The sequence below is a fragment of the Pieris rapae genome, chromosome 17, assembly GCF_905147795.1.
Source record: "Pieris rapae chromosome 17, ilPieRapa1.1, whole genome shotgun sequence".
Classification (NCBI taxonomy): Eukaryota; Metazoa; Arthropoda; class Insecta; order Lepidoptera; family Pieridae; genus Pieris; species Pieris rapae.
The window spans coordinates 1-19216 of NC_059525.1; the positions used below are offsets into that span (position 1 = coordinate 1).

A 19216-nucleotide genomic window follows, 5' to 3' on the forward strand; every position below is an offset into this window, starting at 1 on the left:
GTTATATTTAAATGTCTTGATAGACACAGTTAATACATACAAATAAGTGATTAAATATATGTAGATATAAATAAAGCAATACACCCCATTTCGATTAGATTTGCACCGCTAAAGTTTAAATATTAATTATTAATTACTTCTATTAGACAAAAACAAATAAAACCCAATAGGTACATAAAATATTTTATGAACCCATATAAATCATATAAATGTATTTACCTAAAATATCTAAATAGAACAATAAACTAAAAATAAAATAGTCTTATTAAATATATATATAATATAATATAGTATAGCGTAATATAATACATATAATATAATGTATAAATATAAAAAGTAATTAATATAAACCTGTTATATCAGGCTATGCCATCAATGCCACATCTAGTAATAAGTCCAATCCTAAACCTATGTTTTTGTTTCGAGTCTGTTGTGTCTACCTGCATTTTTGTTACTGTATTTGTTTTTGAATTTTTGTATAGGTACCTTCTGTGCGTTCTAGTAATAATTATTTAGTCTCTTGTAATGTTTTTTTCTCAGTAAGCGAATTTTTTTTTATTCCTATGAGAAATAAAGTTATTCTAACCGTATAAAAAGGGGAGGTCTCCGCGTTTTCTGCCGTAGACATGTCTGGTACTGAGTTGGCTTCTTCTAATGGGCTCGTAGAATCCATTGCGTTTGTTATAAAGTTGAAGTTCAAAGTTTACGTATTCGCACACCGATGACTAATTATTAACCAGTTTGTCGCGTTTTGGCTCGCTTATTTATCCCTGGGATTAGTCTCGAACGATGTTTCTACGAGAACTTTGCGTACTCGCTATCTCTTTCGCACACTGCTACGTGCAGGCCTGAAAACGGGTCTGTTGAAAAGTGTACCATTCGTCTATATGTGTTCTGAAACCGACTGAAAAAATGTTTCAGCCTCCTGAAAACTAGGGCCACATTATGTAAATTTAGATTTTATTATATGTGATTGACCCTCTCTTGAAACGGTCATAAATCATGTTTCAGCATGCTGAAAAGTTCTCTAAGTTGTGGAAAAATCTTAAAACATTACAGTTGACCCGTCTTCGTAACAATAATATAAATGAATACTTAAACGATCATAGTGCTTGGATATGTATTGCTTCAGTATAAATGGGTAACGCGACTGAATCTCTCGCCTGCATTTTCAGACTATGGGGCGATCTTCGACATCTACGACTTTTTTTTAATGTAAAGTGGGACAAACCGTGATTCATGTGGTATCAAATTATTTCAGTATAATTAGTATTATTACTATTTTCTTGTGTAGCCAAGTCCACATTTCAAGGATCGTCATGCTCACTTAAATGTCATTGCTTGTGGCGGCGTCCATGCGTCGGGTTGTCTCTCTCCCTAAAATATGGCGAGGGGGCCGATGGCTGGCCATGCGTCATACTCGTGAACGGGTGCTACTCGTGGTGACTGGTCGTACTTGAATTCGTGTATGCGGTGACATTAGTTGTTTATACTACGTATTTGCGTGTTGTTCTCACGAGTATGTAAGTGCGTGCTCCTATTGCTCACCATGCCTCCTGCTGATAGAGGAAAAATCTTTGTTTTTAATTTATTTTATTATTCTTTATTACTCAATATGTCATATGGAACATGGTGTAGTGGTTGCAGCTCCTTACAAAAATTGTGTAAAAAAAACTTGGCGATTAAAAAGAGTGGCGGAGAGTTTATTGCAAGTTCTTCTCTTCCGTTCTACGCCCTTGTATGAGAACTGGCAGTAAATGTAAAATTAGATTCATTTAATATTTATTTTTTGACGTTCATAAGTGTACATTATGTTACCTATATGAATAAATGAATTTTGACTTTGACTATGACTCGTTTTTGGATCCGGCTAATTCTATCTGTAACTCCCTTTACATATGGCACTAAGCTGGCTGCCGGGGAACTGTTTGTGTCTTGTTTTTGTTTATGTGATGCAGCCGGGGGATTCGCAACTTGTTTCGGTGTAGCACCTGTTTGACATGCTGCAGTTCCTCTTCGAGGTGGGCAGCATCACAAAAACGTTGGGCTCTCTGAAATAAGCATTTACCGACAGAGAGCAGTTGTTGTTGTTGTGGGATTAACCATTGAGGTATCTATCTCTGTGGGTTGCCTTTCTGTGTATTGTGTGACCTAAAAGGACGGCCAGTTGTTATTCTCTTGTTCAACATATAATTTAATGTTATTGTGTATTGAATTTAAATGCGCTAGAAATGCAGATATTTTGTGACATGACATTTTTGAGCGTGGCTGACTTTTTTTTTAATTTTGAAGGAGAGGAAGGAAGGGAATCCATTATATTAATAAAAAGGAAGGGAATTCAAAATTGACGAAAACTATATGACGATTTCCAGAAGCCGAAGCAAGAAAAGTACGTCGATTAAGTTTAATACGTGCGGTTACGTGATGCCTTTATTAGTTTTAAAATATTAACTATAAGTAATATGAACATAAAGTGTGTATTTTGTGGTGAAACTACTTTCCAAAAATCAATAAAATTTACATTAGAAACACTAGGAAAATGTATAATATTTTAGAAAATCGTCGAAGGAAACCGATTATTCCCGTTAAAGATTTTTTTAAGCATTATTTTAAAATTATTATATAATAAATACAAGTTCTACTTGAACAACACACACTTTTTGTTATTACCTGAGCTAATCAATCAATTAAAATCATTGATTTAAAAACGACAATAAAGATTAACCATATTATCATATATCTCTTAATCTAACGCACTTTAGTATTTCAAAATGGCGATTTATTGCTCATTCTTATAACGACCGCGAGTTTGCCTCACATCCAAATCGACATATTATGTATTTTTTTAGGTTTACTCAACATAAAAAAAATATTTTTAAATCCCCTTAGAAAATCGAGACGCGCTCGATTAATTTTTTTATTTTTATTTTCAAGCTTTACGTACGACCACCCCACCATGCAAACAATTAGATTTAAATACTTATACATTATTAAAAATACGTAGGATATTTTTGCTATCAAACTGACTGAAAAGGTATACAATATGCCTTATATAACATTTTTTTCTCTATGACACTCGAGTAAATGTCCATTTAGGATCGTGGGCTCCCCTACAATAAATAGGCCCGGCTGTTGTCTCCGTTTTTTATATTACGATCATTAGCGACAAGCGACGGAGAGTAAAAAATAAAGAGATTAATTTACAATATCATTTATTTGATCAAATGCATCTATTATCATCTTCGGAATGGAATATAACGCTCGCAGAGATAGCTCTACCCGACTGCCTGCAGAACTCGACTCATCTTTTGTACTGACCGCACCGACATTAGAAATAAATAGATAAGCTAAGTGCCTTCGGACTTCAGGACTAACAATCGAAAGACATTTTATGTACACGTAGCACGAGAGCGGTCACACGTGGTGGTGCGCGCGCGACGCGGCTGCGGGGCCGCACTGCAGGAAGTCGGCCAGGTTGCGCAGCGGGCCGCGGCTGAACGGCGAACGACCTCCCAGCGCCTGGAAGTGCGGGTATCGACCGCGGTTGAGCTGCTCGTTGGTGGTCATGCCGAGGCACACCACCAGGTAAAGCTGGCAGCCGCTCAGCACCGACACCCAGAACAGGTGAAACAGCGCGTTGAGCAGCACCCACGCCAGCCAGGCGTCGCACTGCGGCCAGGCCAGCGGCTCCGGGCCGCACGTGGCGCGGTAGTAGCTCACGCCGCCCCACATCATCCAGCCGCACATGGCCAGCAGGCACAGAAGGAAGCCCACGAAGTGGCGGTGATTGCCGACGCCGATGCAGTTGCCCACCCACGGGCAGTGGTGGTCGAAGCGCGCCACGCAGCGGTTGCACACGGAGCAGTGCTTGGAGCGGAGCGGCCGCCGCACGAGGCAGGCCGAGCAGAAGCGCGCCGCCTCGAAGGCGCCGCCGCCGCCGCGCTCCGACAGCTCCACTATGGTACGCAGCTTGTCGGCGCGCGACGCCGCGATCACGCCGGGGTCGGAGCGCCACGAGCGCAGGAACGTATACCACAGAAGCACCGAGCTGGCCAGGAAGCCGAAGGTGGCCGCGACGCTCACGGCGGGCGCGATCACCACCATCCACGTCACGTAGAACCACAGCTTGGTCGCCATGTATACGCTCAGCGGAAAGATATTTTTCAGCTCGTCGTCGAAGAGCGAGTTGGTGGTGAAATGCAACGAGGCGTAGAAGACGACCAGGATGAGCGCCTTGAGCGGATGCGGGGCGTCCGTCTCCACCACCAGTCCCGTCACGTAGAACGCCAGAAAAGGCAGGATTACCACGCACCACCATCGGAATTTCTGCAAAGTTCGATATTTCACTTGGGCTCGCGGTCGGCGAGAGCGACGCCACTGAAAATACTCACTCTATCGTATGTCATCCTACGCAGAAAGTTACTCTTTGAGGTAGACAGTTCTCGAACCCTTTCCGCAACTTTGCTGCCGATCCAAATGGCTTTGGGATCACTCTGGAGCATACTCAGGGGGGTGGCACCTCGGTGATTCGGTATGTCCAGGCTCGCATTGCCCTGTTGAAATTGAAGGGGTGTAGAAGGAGAGCAGAAAACTAAGAAGAGAAGATAAATAAGTACAAATTGGAAGACGTACGTAAAGAACTAAAGTACATATGGCCGTCGTGTTTCTCGCTAGAATGGCCCAGTGCAGAGCCGTGTTGCCGTGGGATCGGTCCTGAGGATTAGGCGACGCGCCGAGCGAAAGCAACAGACGACAGGGATCCACCGAGGTGACCTTCCAGGCGGCCCACATGAGAGGAGTCATGCCTCCCGCGTCGGCCGCGTCGGGCTCCACGCCGCGCGCCACCAGATAGGCCACGACTGCTGTGTGACCGTATTGTGCCGCCAAATGCAAGCTTCCACATCCTTCGGCGTCGCGCAACGTGGGGTCCGCCCCCGCGCGCACCAAAAGCACCGTCGCCTCGAGGTGGCCCTGTCGAGTGGCCCATTGCAAGGGTGTCGATTGAAGCTCCCCACCGATAGCATCGACCTTCGCACCTTTCGAGAGTAGGTATTCTATTATCTCTCGTCTGCAAAAAAAGACATATTTCATATATTAATAAAATATTATGTTTATTCAATATTACTTTAATTCCCTAGTTTTATATTATTATTATGTTTTTTTGCTGCTATCAGCCCTAAGGCTATGAGCGAATTTGTTCTGTGGTGCTGTCATGTGGAGTGACTTCCCATTGGAAGCATCTACTCATCTTCTGCCTAGAGCTACTGCCGGTCTTCTAGCTCTAGAATATGGTGACGTTTTAGTCGACTCACATACTGTCTAATGGTGAGTTGGCGAGCAAGTTCGTTGGGATGACATCTTAACCGCTCTTTGCTATTTAGCTCTATTTAGCTGCCAGTCTTTGGATTTCCTCTTTAATAGTTCTTGTTTGTAGGTGTTTGTGAACTTCGTTGTTGGTTATGTACCATGGTACTTTTGTAACTACTCCTAGGATTTTGTTCTGTTGTCACTGGAGTATGTTGATGTTGGTATCACTTGCGCTATTTTTATTATGTATATAAACTTATAAGTAGCACTTAATAAGCTGATGTGCGCGTATTAAGATTATTATTTAAGATTTTTTTGATGATTTGGAAAAAATATCCAATCGATTTTAAGAGTTCCATGTTGGTGCACTGATTTCCAGAAGCCTATTCCAGTCGGCCACAACCTGGTTTAGAAGGAAGTTCTTTAGGGAATTTATGCTGTTGAGTGGTCTTATGTTTTAAAGAACTACCCCTCAAATATGTATTTTCACATAAAAAAAAGAGCTTCTTGATTCCTGGACCATTATAGTGGCCAGTGAGGATTTAATAGGTTTCAATGAGATTTCCTCTTAATCGCCTACTTTTTAAATCAGTAAGGTCAAGTGCTTACAGACGCTCATTATAAGATTTGTTCCAGTTTGAACTTATCATTTTCGTAGCTTTTCTTAGAACCCTTTCATACTAATATCCTTTATAATAAAATAGTGATCTAATTTAACATTTTTATATTTTTCAGTGTTCTTGGTGAAAGGCATTTGAAATATTTTCTTACTAAATAGAGCATGAAATTAGCCTTTTTTACAATATTTATGATCTGACATTCCCATTTCAAATCATAACTTATAGTAACCAAGTCTTTTAGCGTGAATACTGGCATTAACTGCTGCTGATCTAGGCAATAAGTTGGTATTGTGCGGATATTTCTTTTCTATGTGCAATATTGTATATTTTATTAAATTTAATTACAGCCGCCACTGCTTGGTCCAATCAAAAATATCATCTAGGCCACCCTGTATTGCTTGAGATTGGGAGAGTGGATTTCCAAAAAAATTCATGTTGTAGCAAAGATAAAATGCAAAATCTGCAGTGAGTTCTTCAGATTGGTCATGTACAGAATAAAAAGTAAGAGTCCAAGTACTGATCCTTGAGGAACACCACTTAATATGTACTTGTCCAGGGAAGGACAGTATATCTCTAATGTGAACTCAAAAACATCTTTTCACCTTTACATATAAAATATTCACCTTTTCTTTGGAAAAAATCGACATTAGTATAATTTTGTGCATTAATATTCCTACTCAAAACTATATCTAAAATTTATTCATAAACTTAAAATCAATGAAATCATTATAAAAAAAATTTGAACAACTAAATAACATTGTGATGTTGTGAATCACTTATTTGCGCACCTATTGTTGATGGCAGCCCAATGAAGAAGAGTAACAGTCTCATAATCAGGCTGGTTTACGTCCCAGCCAGCCTCAACTAGCTCTTTGACACGATTATAGGCGCCGTATTGCGTAGCTTTGACGATATCAAAACCACTGTAGTCCTGCTCAACAGGCACCGGGGGAGGATCCCGCGATGTAACTCCATCACAGTCGTGCTGTGGCGCTCCACACTGACCGCTTGCAGCCGCACCGCAAGTACTATCATACATTATACCTCAACCCTTACAATAGAGTGGAAGCTTAACCATTATGATGTCATTTTAAGGAAGCCACTCTGTAAATCAATACATTATTAGACATCAGTCCAAAACTTTCAAAGTGCTTTATGACATAGTAAGAGGATTCCTTCCAATTTATGAAATCCAAAATACATATACCGTATTAAGGTTTTGAAAATTAATTGTTACTACCTATTTTTTTATTTTAATTACAGTAGTAATTTTATCATGTTAAAACTTAAATCACAAACTGCACAAAAACAGAACACTACAACCACAGATCAATATAGAAACGAGACGTTAAACGTATTAGCACATTCTCAAATCTCAGATAAAGGACCTATAGAGCGTAATTTTCTATAGATATTAGATGGTTCCACAGCGTGGCACACACAAGAATAGTTTATTTACATTGTACAGTGTTGCTACGTAAGTAAAAATTACCCCATATTGCGTAAAATTATTAGTAATTGCCTTTTCTTTAAATCTCTAGAGAGGTAAATTTCCAGCATTGTACGGCTAATATAATGATAATTGTGAATTAATTACTATTCCAACGTAGGTATTACAATTTTATATCGTGACAAACTAAGACGCATAAAGCGTGGAACAAACTTAAGCTTATCTTAGCAGGAAGTCTTGGAAGTAGAGGCACGCCTTTGAGACAGCCAAACTTCTTGGTAACGTAAAAAAAAATTCCTGACAATAAAACATTTATTTACAAAAACTTCCATTTCTAACAACGGTCTATTATGTAACACTGTCTTAGCCTGCAGGTTAGTAACCTCGTTCATCTCAAATCAAATCAAAATAACTTTATTCATTTAGGTAAACATGTACACTTATGAATGTCAAGAAAAACAAATTAAATTAATCGTAAATTTACATTTACCACCAGTTCGCAAGTCAAGGGCGTAGAGCGGGTAAGAAGAACTGGCAAGAAACTTTCCGCCACTCTTTTCAATCGCCAAGTTTTTAATACAAATTGTTTGAACTGGAGCAAATCAATCCCAAGGATTAGGATCATTTAAGTATTCGTCACATTTATTAATTAATTTACTTTTAACAATGGCTTTGAATTTATTAAGTGACAGTTCTATAATTTCGCTTGGGAGGTTGTTGTAAAAACCAATACAATTTCCATATAAGGAGTGGTTTATCTTCTAAACCTGGTTGGTCGCACACTCAAATTAGTTCTATTACGCGTATTATACTGGTGAAAGTCACCATTTGTTTTAAAATCGTTTAAGTTTTTTTGTACATACAACAAGGCTTCAAGATTATATTGAACGGATAGTGTCATAAAATTTAGTTCCTTAAACTTATTCCGTACCAACTCCTTCGGAGAAACACAACAAATATGTACCCCGAACAGCCCGCTTCTGCAACACAAATATGGATTGAACCTCTGCAGCAGCACCCCACAGTAGAATACCGTACGACATAACGCTGTTTAAGTAGCTATGGTACACAAAACAAATTTTAGCCGTATCAATCGTTGAGACAGTCACAATAAAATTAATTCCAAATATCTTATAGTTTGATAAGTAACGAGACATGATTGTCTAATGGGCTTTATTCAGTAACATAGTGGCACAGATCAGATAGTGTACATTTAGTTATATTTTTGAGACACTGCAATTTAATGCAAGTTAATGCTAATTTTAAGTACTATGTATATAATATATACATCATTGCTATATTATATCAATGATTTCACTTAAAGTCATCTCTGCCAATATACAAATATTAATTACTTTTTGAGTTTGATCTAAGCATTCATAGTATGTGCCTTCTTTTTTTCGACTACTTAACTTTCTAATGATCTGCAATTGCTTGTTGACAATATATTCCATTCACCCTAAATCAATAATTATTGCCTATATGCCAATACAAGCTGTAAAGCAGTAGGATTGTTTTTGAAACCAGCTTATAAGCGTATGGCACTAAAAAAATCTCTGTGGTCCTTGGCTCACTCGCAGCGTCTGGTATTAAGACTATTTAATGACCTAATATAGTAATTCTTGGGTCTTTATTATCAGCAACAATAAATTGAGAACCCGAATATTCGTTGGTAACATGATTCGCAATTTAATCCGTTTGCACTGAAAAATATGTTTGGAGTTGTCATTTGTTTGGAAGTGTTGTTGTGTCGAAGTATTAATTCATTGAAGATTGCATTTTATTGACCAAAATACACATCCGAATGAATAATTCTTGATCAAAGTTACTGAGTCGTGACAAAATAAGCTACTTACCGATGAAAGGTTATGTTTGGTTTTTTTGTTCACTATAGCTTTTACAGTTTATTCATCAATTCACCATGACTTAAATACACCTCGTATAATGATAAAGTCTTAAAATATGGGTTCGACTTGGGTTTCACAGATTTATCAGTATGCGGTGAAAACTTGTTTACCACCAAGGGCTCGGTGGTAAACAAATAAAACCCGATACGCATATAGAGACAGAAAAACTGATACTCTGTTTAGCTCGCACTGAAGTATTTCACGTTGATGTCTTCTCTGTTTAGTTATTATTGTTATTTTAGAAGCTTATTTGGTTCTATACTCTATCTACGGTTCGATAGGATCGGTTTCTTTGGAGTTTTGTTTTTATTTGATTGGCTACCAATTTTTTGTTCGTGTGCTCGTGAATCGTACCTGCTGTATGGTCGAAGGGCATTTGTCTAGAAGAACCCACGAAAAACAGGGCCCTGCCATAGTCCTTTTTTTATTTTTCATAAATTAATTGATTTTCTGTCAACCATGGTGTAATTTTATGGCTTCATCTAGATTCTCTGAGTATCAATAATAAAAAGGTAATCTGCGAAATACTCATACAACTACTACGAATTGGTAAATGCGAGGAATATCAGTTGTCATTCACGATCTGTCCTTTGCCATGTACTAAACTTTTTGTAAGTAGAGTAATAAGTTTTATGCTTTATTCCTTAATTAAGACTCGTTTATGTAGATATAATCAACAATGTCTATTCTGTAGTGTAATGAGCCAAAACTATGAATTAATGTACTTGTCATTTGTCATAATCAGTATTAGTAACTAGACTACTGTTTATGGTCTGCAGTTCATTGACTTGATTCGTTCTCTTTCGGATTTCGGAGTCAGACTTCAAACCAATAACCATTCAAACTTCAAAGTTGTTTCCAAGTGTTCGCTTGTCGCGTTTTAGTGCGTTACAGTGCGTGTGCTTTCGACTATTGAGCTTCATCGCCTCGTAAGTTTGTGTAATATATATTTTAATGAATAATGCACACTCAAACATCACTTAAAGGATTATTATAGGTAAACGGTTTTTATTCTGCATAGATAAAGGACGAAGACCGCTCAAGATCATTCGATCGGTTCGTGTCGATGCGTCACCTTTGTGAGCCATTTTAAAAGTTCTTAAACTAAAAAGGTTGTCTTTTTATTTTGTTCATAACTGTCAAAACGTATATGTTCAATAATACTGTATTCAAGTCAATATTCTATTTTAATGCCATGTCTCAATAACCCTATCCCGAAATTACCAAATTATAACCAAGACTTCTTATGATTGAAGATGAAACACGGTGGGAACGTCTATAAGTGACGCTATCGTTAAAGGGAAAGCTGCGAATGATGATAATCCTCGATCTATTTTATAACATTGCTTTGTTCTCTTGAATTAACGTTTAGTGCTGTGATGCATGGTTAATCCTTTTCCCCATGTTTACTAGTGTTCTTTATTTAAGCTTGTAGTAAGTGTAAAGACCTCATAAAAAAGGGATAAACTTTCCAATAAATAATTGTCATAAAAAGGTAAATCTGCTAAAACAGGTGTCTTCTTTTCCCAATTTTTGTGTATAATATGTAACCACTTCACAATATCACCCCACATTACAAAGACAAACATTCTTAGCTCATAATAAAGATATACAATTATAAACCCAACATTAAATTTAAAAAAAAATTATTTGAGAAATGTGTTAAAACTTTAATATTAAGAACTACTGCTTTTAAAAAGGTCAAAATCCATCCAAACAAACAAAATTTTAAATTGTATCTTTCTTGTGATTAATAATTAAAATATTATTCAATAAACTATTTTCTTGGTCATCATAGGCTATGAAGAATTTTAAAAAAATCTTATTTTTTTTAATGAATTATTAAATAATAATTAAAATATGTGTTTTCTGACAATATTCTATAGTTCATTGTTTTATATATTATCTAAGTTTACAGTGATTAATAGGAGCTTATAAAATATATCTATATTATCTAATAAACTGTCTGGGCACTACTAATAAGTCATCTATAGGGTATAGTTACTTAATTAGTCATCACTTTTCAAAAATTGTCATCTGCTAACACCAAACAAATTTGTATGTGTCTGAGCCAAGGCTGTAAGTTTGCTCACTCAAGCTTTCTTAGTTTTATTTAATGTGACAATTTCCTAAGGCTAGGCTAGCTAAGGCATTATACAGTACATTTAGCACTTGGACTTGGCTTGTACAGTATGAAAATCAGTGAGCTAATGTAATTGCCATACAAATTTGTTTAGCATCAGTGAGTTACATTGTTGAAAAGAAATTTTGTCTCAAGCCCCTGACTTTTGTTTCATTTTAACTCAAAATCATGGTGTTTCCTTTAATAGATATTGTTAATTCTAAGATATTTAGACTTTAGTTTAATTGTTATTCATATGGTTAAATTAAACTAGATTCGCGAAACACTGAATTGTCAGGTTGCCGAAAAATCACATTATATTTATACTAATAGTATTGAACTATAGACAATTTATTTTAAACAACTCTCTAACAAAACACATACAAACATTTACTGAGAACACACAAGAACACAAACACATACAAGAACAAGATACATCGCTTCAATAACAAGAGTACACAACATTTATAGGGAAATATTACAATGATAAACAGAATAGAATATATCATCTACAATATTTTTCAAATTCTTAAGATTTAAAAAAAGACCCTTATATTTAAAATAAAAAAATTAAGCTTGGTGTCTCAAGTTAAAAGTTTGGTATCTTCTATCCTTTTGATCTTAAAATGCTTTAAGAGATTTCCTCTCTTTGAAATAATTTTAATTATAAGTTTAGGCAATGCAATTTTTGTTAATAATAGAAAAAATGAGTTTTATGTAAGGCCAATAAGTGAGATTGGGGTTGTGTGACAGTTTACCGACCGACGTACGCAGCTCTTGACCTTGGCGAGGTGAGGCGTGAGCGGCCGACGACCTCGGTCGCTCAGTCTCGTTTCGATATCTATCACGCCGCACACGCAAAAATAGAACATCACAATACATTATGATGCTTACTCACACCCCTTTCATTGCCCATTTCGAGTACTATCCAATTTATTTGAAATATGCCCAAATAATGTAGATGCCTAAAAAAGGACTCTTATTTATTTGTTAAAATATCTATCTGCTATCTGGGTCGTTACGTGTGTAGTACAAAGAGTTATGTCCGCAGCGTGGGGAGGGGTGCGGAACGGCAGAGCGGCGGCAGACGAGCGACAGCACCGGCCGCAAGACGGAGAGCGCGCGGCAGCCGGGGCCCGTGCTGCGCGCCGTGGGGCGGCCCGCGGCCGGCCCGCGGCGGCGCTGGGTCCCGCCCTCCTCGCTGCGGCACCACGAGGTGTCCGACGGCGACGTCAAGCACGATGTCATCTTCCGCAAGGTAGGTTCGAGTCGGCCTCCACCGGGAGACTCTCATCGTAGCCGCGACTGATGATGGATTCGCATTGCAGGTGCGTGGCATCCTGAACAAACTGACTCCAGAAAAGTTCCAGAAGCTGAGCGATGACTTGCTCGGTCTGGAGCTGGACTCCGACAAAGTGTTGAAGGGCGTAATCTTACTCATTTTCGAGAAGGCGCTCGATGAGCCCAAATATTCGTCGATGTACGCGCAACTCTGCAAGCGACTGAGCGAGGAGGCTCCCAACTTTGAGCCGCCCGGGCTGCCTTGCACTTTTAAGCTCCTGCTGCTCAACAAGTGCCGCACCGAGTTCGAGAACCGCGCGCAGGCCTTCGCTGCCTACGAGGACCGCTCGCTCGGGCCCGACGATGAGGAGAAACGCCACCTCGCCAAGTGCAAGATGCTCGGTAACATCAAGTTCATTGGCGAACTCGGCAAACTCGAGATTCTCGCCGAATCCATTCTGCATCGATGCATCCAGAAGCTGCTCGCTCGGCGGGCCGCAGCCGACCACCACGAGGATCTCGAGTGTCTCGCTCAGCTCGTACGCACGTGCGGCCGCGTACTCGACTCGGAGCGCGGGCGAGGTCTCATGGACCAGTACTTCGCGCGAATCGCCTCGCTCTCTTCTTCGCCCGAGCTCGCGCCCCGTATACGCTTCATGCTGCGTGATGTTCTCGAACTGCGCCGCAGCGGATGGACGCCGCGCAGCGCCGCCGCCGCCGAGGGTCCCGTGCCCATCCAGCAACTCCGCGCCGATGACGAACCGCCGCCACGCCGCGAGCGCGATTCACTGTTCCGCGGCGGCCTGCGTTCGCGGCCGCTCGACGACGTGTTGGCAGGGCTGTCGCTGCAGCCCGCCTCGCTCGGGCCGTCGCCGGACAAACTCTTCGGCAACGGCTTCGGCCGCGACGCTTTCCGCCAGCGTTCGGCTCCCGGCTACTTCCCGCGCTCGCAGCAGCAGCATCGCGCTCCCAAGGAGGGCGCGGCGAGCGGCAAGGAGCGAGGCCGCGCGCGCGTCCCCGCGCCGCCGGGCGGCCTCGAGAACGTGCAGATGAGGCCAGCGGCAAACTCGCTCATGTTCACGGCCTCGACGCGTCTCAACAAACCGCAGCCGCCGCCCTTGACGCCGTCGCAGCCCAGTAAGTGTCCTTCGATCCATTCGGCAATCTCCTGTAACCGTGAAACTCATCGATTCGTGTCTGTTCCCAGGCGTGGTGCCAGCGTCGTTCGCGAGCGCCGCGCCTCTGCTCAAGGAGCCGCCGATCACCATTAAAGCGGCACCCGACAAGAAGGACAAACCCAAAAAAGACAAGGTAAGTCACGCCATTCATGAAGTTGGATGGAAACTGACTATGATATCGATAGACGAGTGAACATTGGCAATAGAGCAGAATATAACTAAAAGCGGAAGTGTGACGTCCACGCCCCGTCCGCTGTCTGGCCAAACCCTCAGTCCTTGCAATGCATAAGGTCCAAAATAAATGCGATTTCTTTAAAATTTATTTACAAAATTACTATCGCGACAGGGCCCCAACAAGGAGGAGGCGTGTCGTTTGGCCGTGGAGGCAGTGGGTGAGATGGCGGAGCTGGAGGAGGAGGAGCCCGAGCGGGAGCCCGAGGCCCTGAGGCGCCTACGCGAGCTGGCTCTGCCTGACAAGCTGCTGCGACGCGCCATCGTCGCGGCCCTGGAGCACGCGCTCACCGCGGCCGCGACGCCTCGTCTCGCTCTGGCGGCGTGTCGCGTCGTGCGCGCCGTCAAGCGGGCTCCGCTCGGAGAGACTCTCCGCGCCCTCGTCGTGGCCCACGGAGCAGACGAGCGGGCGGCTGCGCTGCTGGCGGCCGCCGTTCTCGCCCGCCTCGTCCCGCTGGCAGAGGTGGGCGCGTGGTGCGAGGGGGGCCACCATCATCCACTGCTGCCGGACGTGCTCGTCGCGCTGCGCGAGGCCTCCGGCGCGGACGAGTTGGCGCGGCTGTACGCCGATAGTAAAATCGACCTGTGCGCGTACGCGGGCGGTCCGGGGGGCGGCGGCGTGGAGGCGCTCGAGGCGCGCGGGCTGAGCGCGCTGGTCCCGCAGCTGCGCGTGCAGGCGGCGTTGGCGCGGCAGCTGGCCGGCGAGCCGGCACCGGCGGCGCTGTATCGCTGGATCAAGACGCACGTGGAGGCGAGCGTGCGCGGCACGGGCGCCTTCGTATCGGCTCTGGTGGCGTTGCTGGCGCAGCAAGTGACCGGCGCGGCGGACGCGGCCGGCGGCGACAAGGCGGCCGTGGAGCGCGAGAAGGCGCTGCTGGAGGGTTATGCGCCGCTGCTGCGCGCGCTGCTCGACCGCCGACCTGATCTGCAGCTGGCGGCCGTCTACGCCGTGCAGGTTCACGCGCACGCGCACCGATATCCCAAGGGTGACTCGCAATTTTTTTTAAGTTTTTCGCCTCACATGACTGACACACAACTCCAAGTGCAAGTGGGCTGAATTATCTGGAGATTTGGGCGTAATAATAATAATAATTTATTTATTCCGAGAATAATATGGTACAAAAAAATTCTGCCACACACAATGGCGCGCAAATTTATCTTAATCAACATCTTATATTATCTGTATCATACATGTCATATTATTAAATTTCTATCAATTACAATGTCTCACGCAATTAATCATTTATTGAATAGTACATTTTGTGATTTATCTATAGTTAAACCTAAAAATACATCTTTTAGGTCTAAAACTTTTCTCGACCCACAGGCATGCTGCTGCGCTGGTTCATGTACTTGTACAACATGGAGGTGTGTGAAGAGGAAGCCTTCTTGCGCTGGCGTGAAGACGTGACGGACGCGTACCCGGGGAAGGGCGAAGCGCTGTTCCAGGTCAATGCGTGGCTCACCTGGCTTCAGCAACAGGACTCGGACGACGACGAGCCGGACGACTAGATCACTTCATCTCATCTATAAATATATTATTAAGCCCAATAGTTTAAACAGCCACCTCGTTAGCCTGAGCCGCGTCGCTCTATTCTTGAATAGGTCAATTGTTTAGGTTATACTATGTAACAAACGTTAGTATCTCGAGATAATTTTTTCTAGGCCTTTTACTCGATTTTGATACTTTTACAAATGTATACAATGTATAGTGTTCGTTTGAACGTATGATTGCACTCCCGTCTGCCTGTTCTTACCCACTCCCCAGTGTCGAGCGTGTTTAGTTAAAATTGTAAAAAATGTCTAATATGAAGGACTTAAATCAATTCTTTTATATAGGTATTTCATTGTTTACTTTGAATACTAAATGGATGTAGTGAGTTAACGATAATGCTTCAAGTTAATTGTTTATTGATAAAAATTATTATTAGATAAAGGGACTGATTGTTTCTGGCAAATAGAATATAGATGTATGTCCAAGGAGTGAATAATTATAAAGTTGTGAAGTGTCACCAAGTTAAGTAATAATAAATAATCAATATGATATAGTAATATGTATTCAGGATGAGAATAAACTTCAGTGTAATTTACTACTTTTTTATTAAATTTCCTAGTTATTACAAAGTGTGCATTCCTTGTGTTGCATTCCAGTTGTCCAATTAAAGTCCACTCTGTTCGATAATAATAGGTGCTGCAAAAAAAAATTGGTGAAATTAAGAAGTAAAATTCTCTCGCAACATAACCTAAAAACTCACAACAGATGTGGAAAAAAATTTAATAAGCATAATATAAGGTTTTACAAACTCAGTTTGGGGGTTTAACAATAAGTTTATGTCTTAACCTTTAATAACATCATTGAGTATGTATTATGAAATATTGTGTTCGTACTGACGGAAAGCAATGTATATTTTTTAAATGTATTAACTAACTATTTATAATAATAAAGATCCTCACCAATACGTATGGCTGCACAAAGAATACAAAAACTTATAACACTATTGACTGTATTTTCTCTTGCTTGACGTTTTTCTTCCATGGGATCAACCCTTTCTCCAAAAGGTAAGCGAAACATATTTATTATTTAATAGGGACTAAATTGCTATAATTAAATACTCATGTACAATAACGTCAAGATTTAAAATGAGTTTTGTAATTTTAATGATCACCATTCACCATTAAACATGACAATTGACATTGTGACTTGTATTTTGTGATCAATCATCTTTATTTAAATTTTATGACCTGGTAACATAGACCTTTAGGCATAACTTATTTGGAAAATATTCAGTACTTTGGAGTTTGGAGTCTTAATTTACATACACTAAATTTCGTCATTTAAATTGTTTGAAAAAGGACTTTTTATGTACATAATTATAAATATGATGTTGAATCTTTTAGTAAAAATTTGAGTGGCGGCGGGGCGGAGCAAGAAACACACTTATATATGCATTGGTAACACTAAATTGAAAGTTTACTAGCCAGCACAAGTCTTTGAATGAGAAAACTTTGACAATCGAAAATAATGTGGTGGATCGTTCCTTCTGCTTGACAGTGATTACATTGATTGTTTGAAACATTGATATACAATAAACCCAAGATGCAGTCTCGAATAAAAGTAACGCTCGAAAGTGTCCCGAAACACTATTTCTGTCTCTTTCTATAAGTTACAAGCATATATTATTATTGCCAAGTCAACCTTACGCGAATTGTTTAAAGTTGTTATTACACCGCAGTGTACAATAAAATTTTATGACCGACCGTGGTCGGTATGACAACTAGGTATTGAGTGCAGTCGAACATGACTTTTTTTTCATTATATTTACATTACTATTTAGTATTTTAAGAGTTTGTTAAATTGTGTTTTAAACACATAAATATACTTTTATTTGTGCATAAATATGTTTTTGGGTAGCCTATGGGTATATCAAAAAAACAAATAATAACTGTTAAAATTGTTTATTGAAATATTTGGTTCAAAACGATAATGATGAATGGTATTTATTTTGCAAAAACCAAATCAAGTAGGTCAGTTACAGGCACTTTTGAATTGTCATAGTCAATTAAAAAACACAAATAAAAAAATCGACTCGACTTATTAGAGGGTTTTATTACAGGGTCATTTTTATAATGCGACTAAAATAAAAAGAAAACTGTAATGCGTTGTTCTGACACTGAACAAACAGCCATTGAAGTTGGCCGTATAAAGTTTGTGCGTTGAATGAAGTTTTTAGAAAAAATAAATAAAAATCACACATTGCTTGTTTAATCAGTCATAAAAACAACAAAAACCAACCAATAAAGTTTTTTGCTTACTGAAAATACGATATCCCACCCTTTTTAGCCTTCTTGACGTAATATTTTTACAATTTCTCACAGAACACTGACATTTTTAACGTCTGCTCCTAAGTCCTAGATGCGAGCGACGCGAGACTATTTGAAAATTGCAATGAGCGCACAATTTAGAATATTGCGCTCATTTTTTGGGGACGTTTTTAGACGTTGAGTGTGCATCTTGGGTTTTTTGCATATCAATGGTTTGAAACAATACTAAATCTTGGTGTGACGACCGGAGCCAACTCAGGAGCACAAGTACGCAGCACAATTGGGGGGATACCATCCGGCCCGCTCGACTTATGAATGTCCAAGGAAGATAGTGCTTTGCGGACAATACGTTGCCGGAATGTAGCTTCCTTCGGATTGCAATTCGATTTCGAAAGTAAGCGTTTTGAGTCCTGTGTTTTTATTCGTATTTATTGATCAAATTTTATAATCATCATGCCAAAAGACAATAAAAGTGCTGGCCGAGAGATTGTTCTAAAGGTAAAACGTTCTTGCGAAGCAGAACGGGACAATAAGTGGCCAATTCTTCCATTTTCTAAAGTTCGCCTAGGCTCGGGTTGCTCTCTTGACAGGTAATTTTTGGGGTGACCATTGCGTTCTATTTTGCTTTTTGTATTAATGTTGTTTTCATTTATGTTACAGTTTAGTACAAATACTTAAAATTGGTCCAGGCGTTCTTGAGATATCTTTTATTTGTGCATAAATATGTTTTTGGGTAGCCTATGGGTATATCAAAAAAACAAATAATAGCTGTTAAAATTGTTTATTGAAATATTTGGTTCAAAACGATAATGATGAATGGTATTTATTTTGCAAAAACCAAATCAAATAGGTCAGTTACAGGCACTTTTGAATTGTCATAGTCAATTAAAAAACACAAATAAAAAAATCGACTCGACTTATTAGAACAGGGTCATTTTTATAATGCAACTAAAATAAAAAGAAGACTGTAATGCGTTGTTCTGACACTGAACCAACAGCCATTGAAGTTGGCCGTATAAAGTTTGTGCGTTGAATGAAGTTTTTAGAAAAAATAAATAAAAATCACACATTGCTTGTTTAATCGTCATAAAAATAACAAAAACTAACCAATAAAGTTTTTTGCTTACTGAAAATACGATATCCCACCCTTTTTAGCCTTCTTGACGTAATATTTTACCAATTTCTCACAGAACACTGACATTTTTAACGTCTGCTCCTAAGTCCTAGATGCGAGCGACGCGAGACTATTTGAAAAATGAGCGCACAATTTAGAATGTTGCGCTCATTTTTTGGGGACG

At 40.3% G+C, this 19216-nt stretch overlaps 2 protein-coding genes and 1 long non-coding RNA gene across 3 annotated transcripts; 1 reads left to right on the forward strand and 2 right to left on the reverse strand.

The window, feature by feature from the left end:
- Positions 1-3195: 3195 nt before the first annotated feature.
- Positions 3196-7289, reverse strand: LOC110998331 (palmitoyltransferase Hip14). The gene is made up of 5 exons (XM_045631919.1): positions 7135-7289; positions 6716-7031; positions 4633-5068; positions 4392-4553; positions 3196-4326 (listed from the first exon to the last, which is right to left on the reverse strand). The coding sequence occupies exons 2-5, from the start codon at positions 6964-6966 to the stop codon at positions 3415-3417; spliced, it is 1761 nt and encodes a 586-aa protein (XP_045487875.1). The 5' UTR covers positions 6967-7031; positions 7135-7289; the 3' UTR covers positions 3196-3414.
- A 5169-nt stretch (positions 7290-12458) lies between these two features.
- LOC110998361 (eukaryotic translation initiation factor 4 gamma 2) lies at positions 12459-16186 on the forward strand. Its single transcript, XM_022266958.2, has 5 exons — positions 12459-12664; positions 12735-13824; positions 13895-13998; positions 14212-15082; positions 15424-16186. The coding sequence occupies exons 2-5, from the start codon at positions 12885-12887 to the stop codon at positions 15606-15608; spliced, it is 2100 nt and encodes a 699-aa protein (XP_022122650.1). The 5' UTR covers positions 12459-12664; positions 12735-12884; the 3' UTR covers positions 15609-16186.
- LOC110998362 lies at positions 16180-17401 on the reverse strand. Its single transcript, XR_002600358.2, has 2 exons — positions 16551-17401; positions 16180-16287 (listed from the first exon to the last, which is right to left on the reverse strand). It is a non-coding gene; the product is annotated as an uncharacterized LOC110998362 (long non-coding RNA).
- Positions 17402-19216: the final 1815 nt, after the last annotated feature.

What these genes read in the sequence shown, in the direction of transcription:
- LOC110998331 (XM_045631919.1), bottom strand. Translation starts at nt 6,966, where the DNA reads ATGTATGATAGTACTTGCGGTGCGGCTGCAAGCGGTCAGTGTGGAGCG. An exon ending in TGGGCTGCCATCAACAATAG is followed by an intron (nt 5,069 to 6,715) that starts GTGCGCAAATAA and finishes CTTTTTTTGCAG; the next exon opens with ACGAGAGATAATAGAATACC. An exon ending in GTAGGATGACATACGATAGA is followed by an intron (nt 4,327 to 4,391) that starts GTGAGTATTTTC and finishes CGAACTTTGCAG; the next exon opens with AAATTCCGATGGTGGTGCGT.
- LOC110998361 (XM_022266958.2), top strand. Translation starts at nt 12,885, where the DNA reads ATGTACGCGCAACTCTGCAAGCGACTGAGCGAGGAGGCTCCCAACTTT. An exon ending in CTTGACGCCGTCGCAGCCCA is followed by an intron (nt 13,825 to 13,894) that starts GTAAGTGTCCTT and finishes GTCTGTTCCCAG; the next exon opens with GCGTGGTGCCAGCGTCGTTC. An exon ending in ACAAACCCAAAAAAGACAAG is followed by an intron (nt 13,999 to 14,211) that starts GTAAGTCACGCC and finishes CTATCGCGACAG; the next exon opens with GGCCCCAACAAGGAGGAGGC.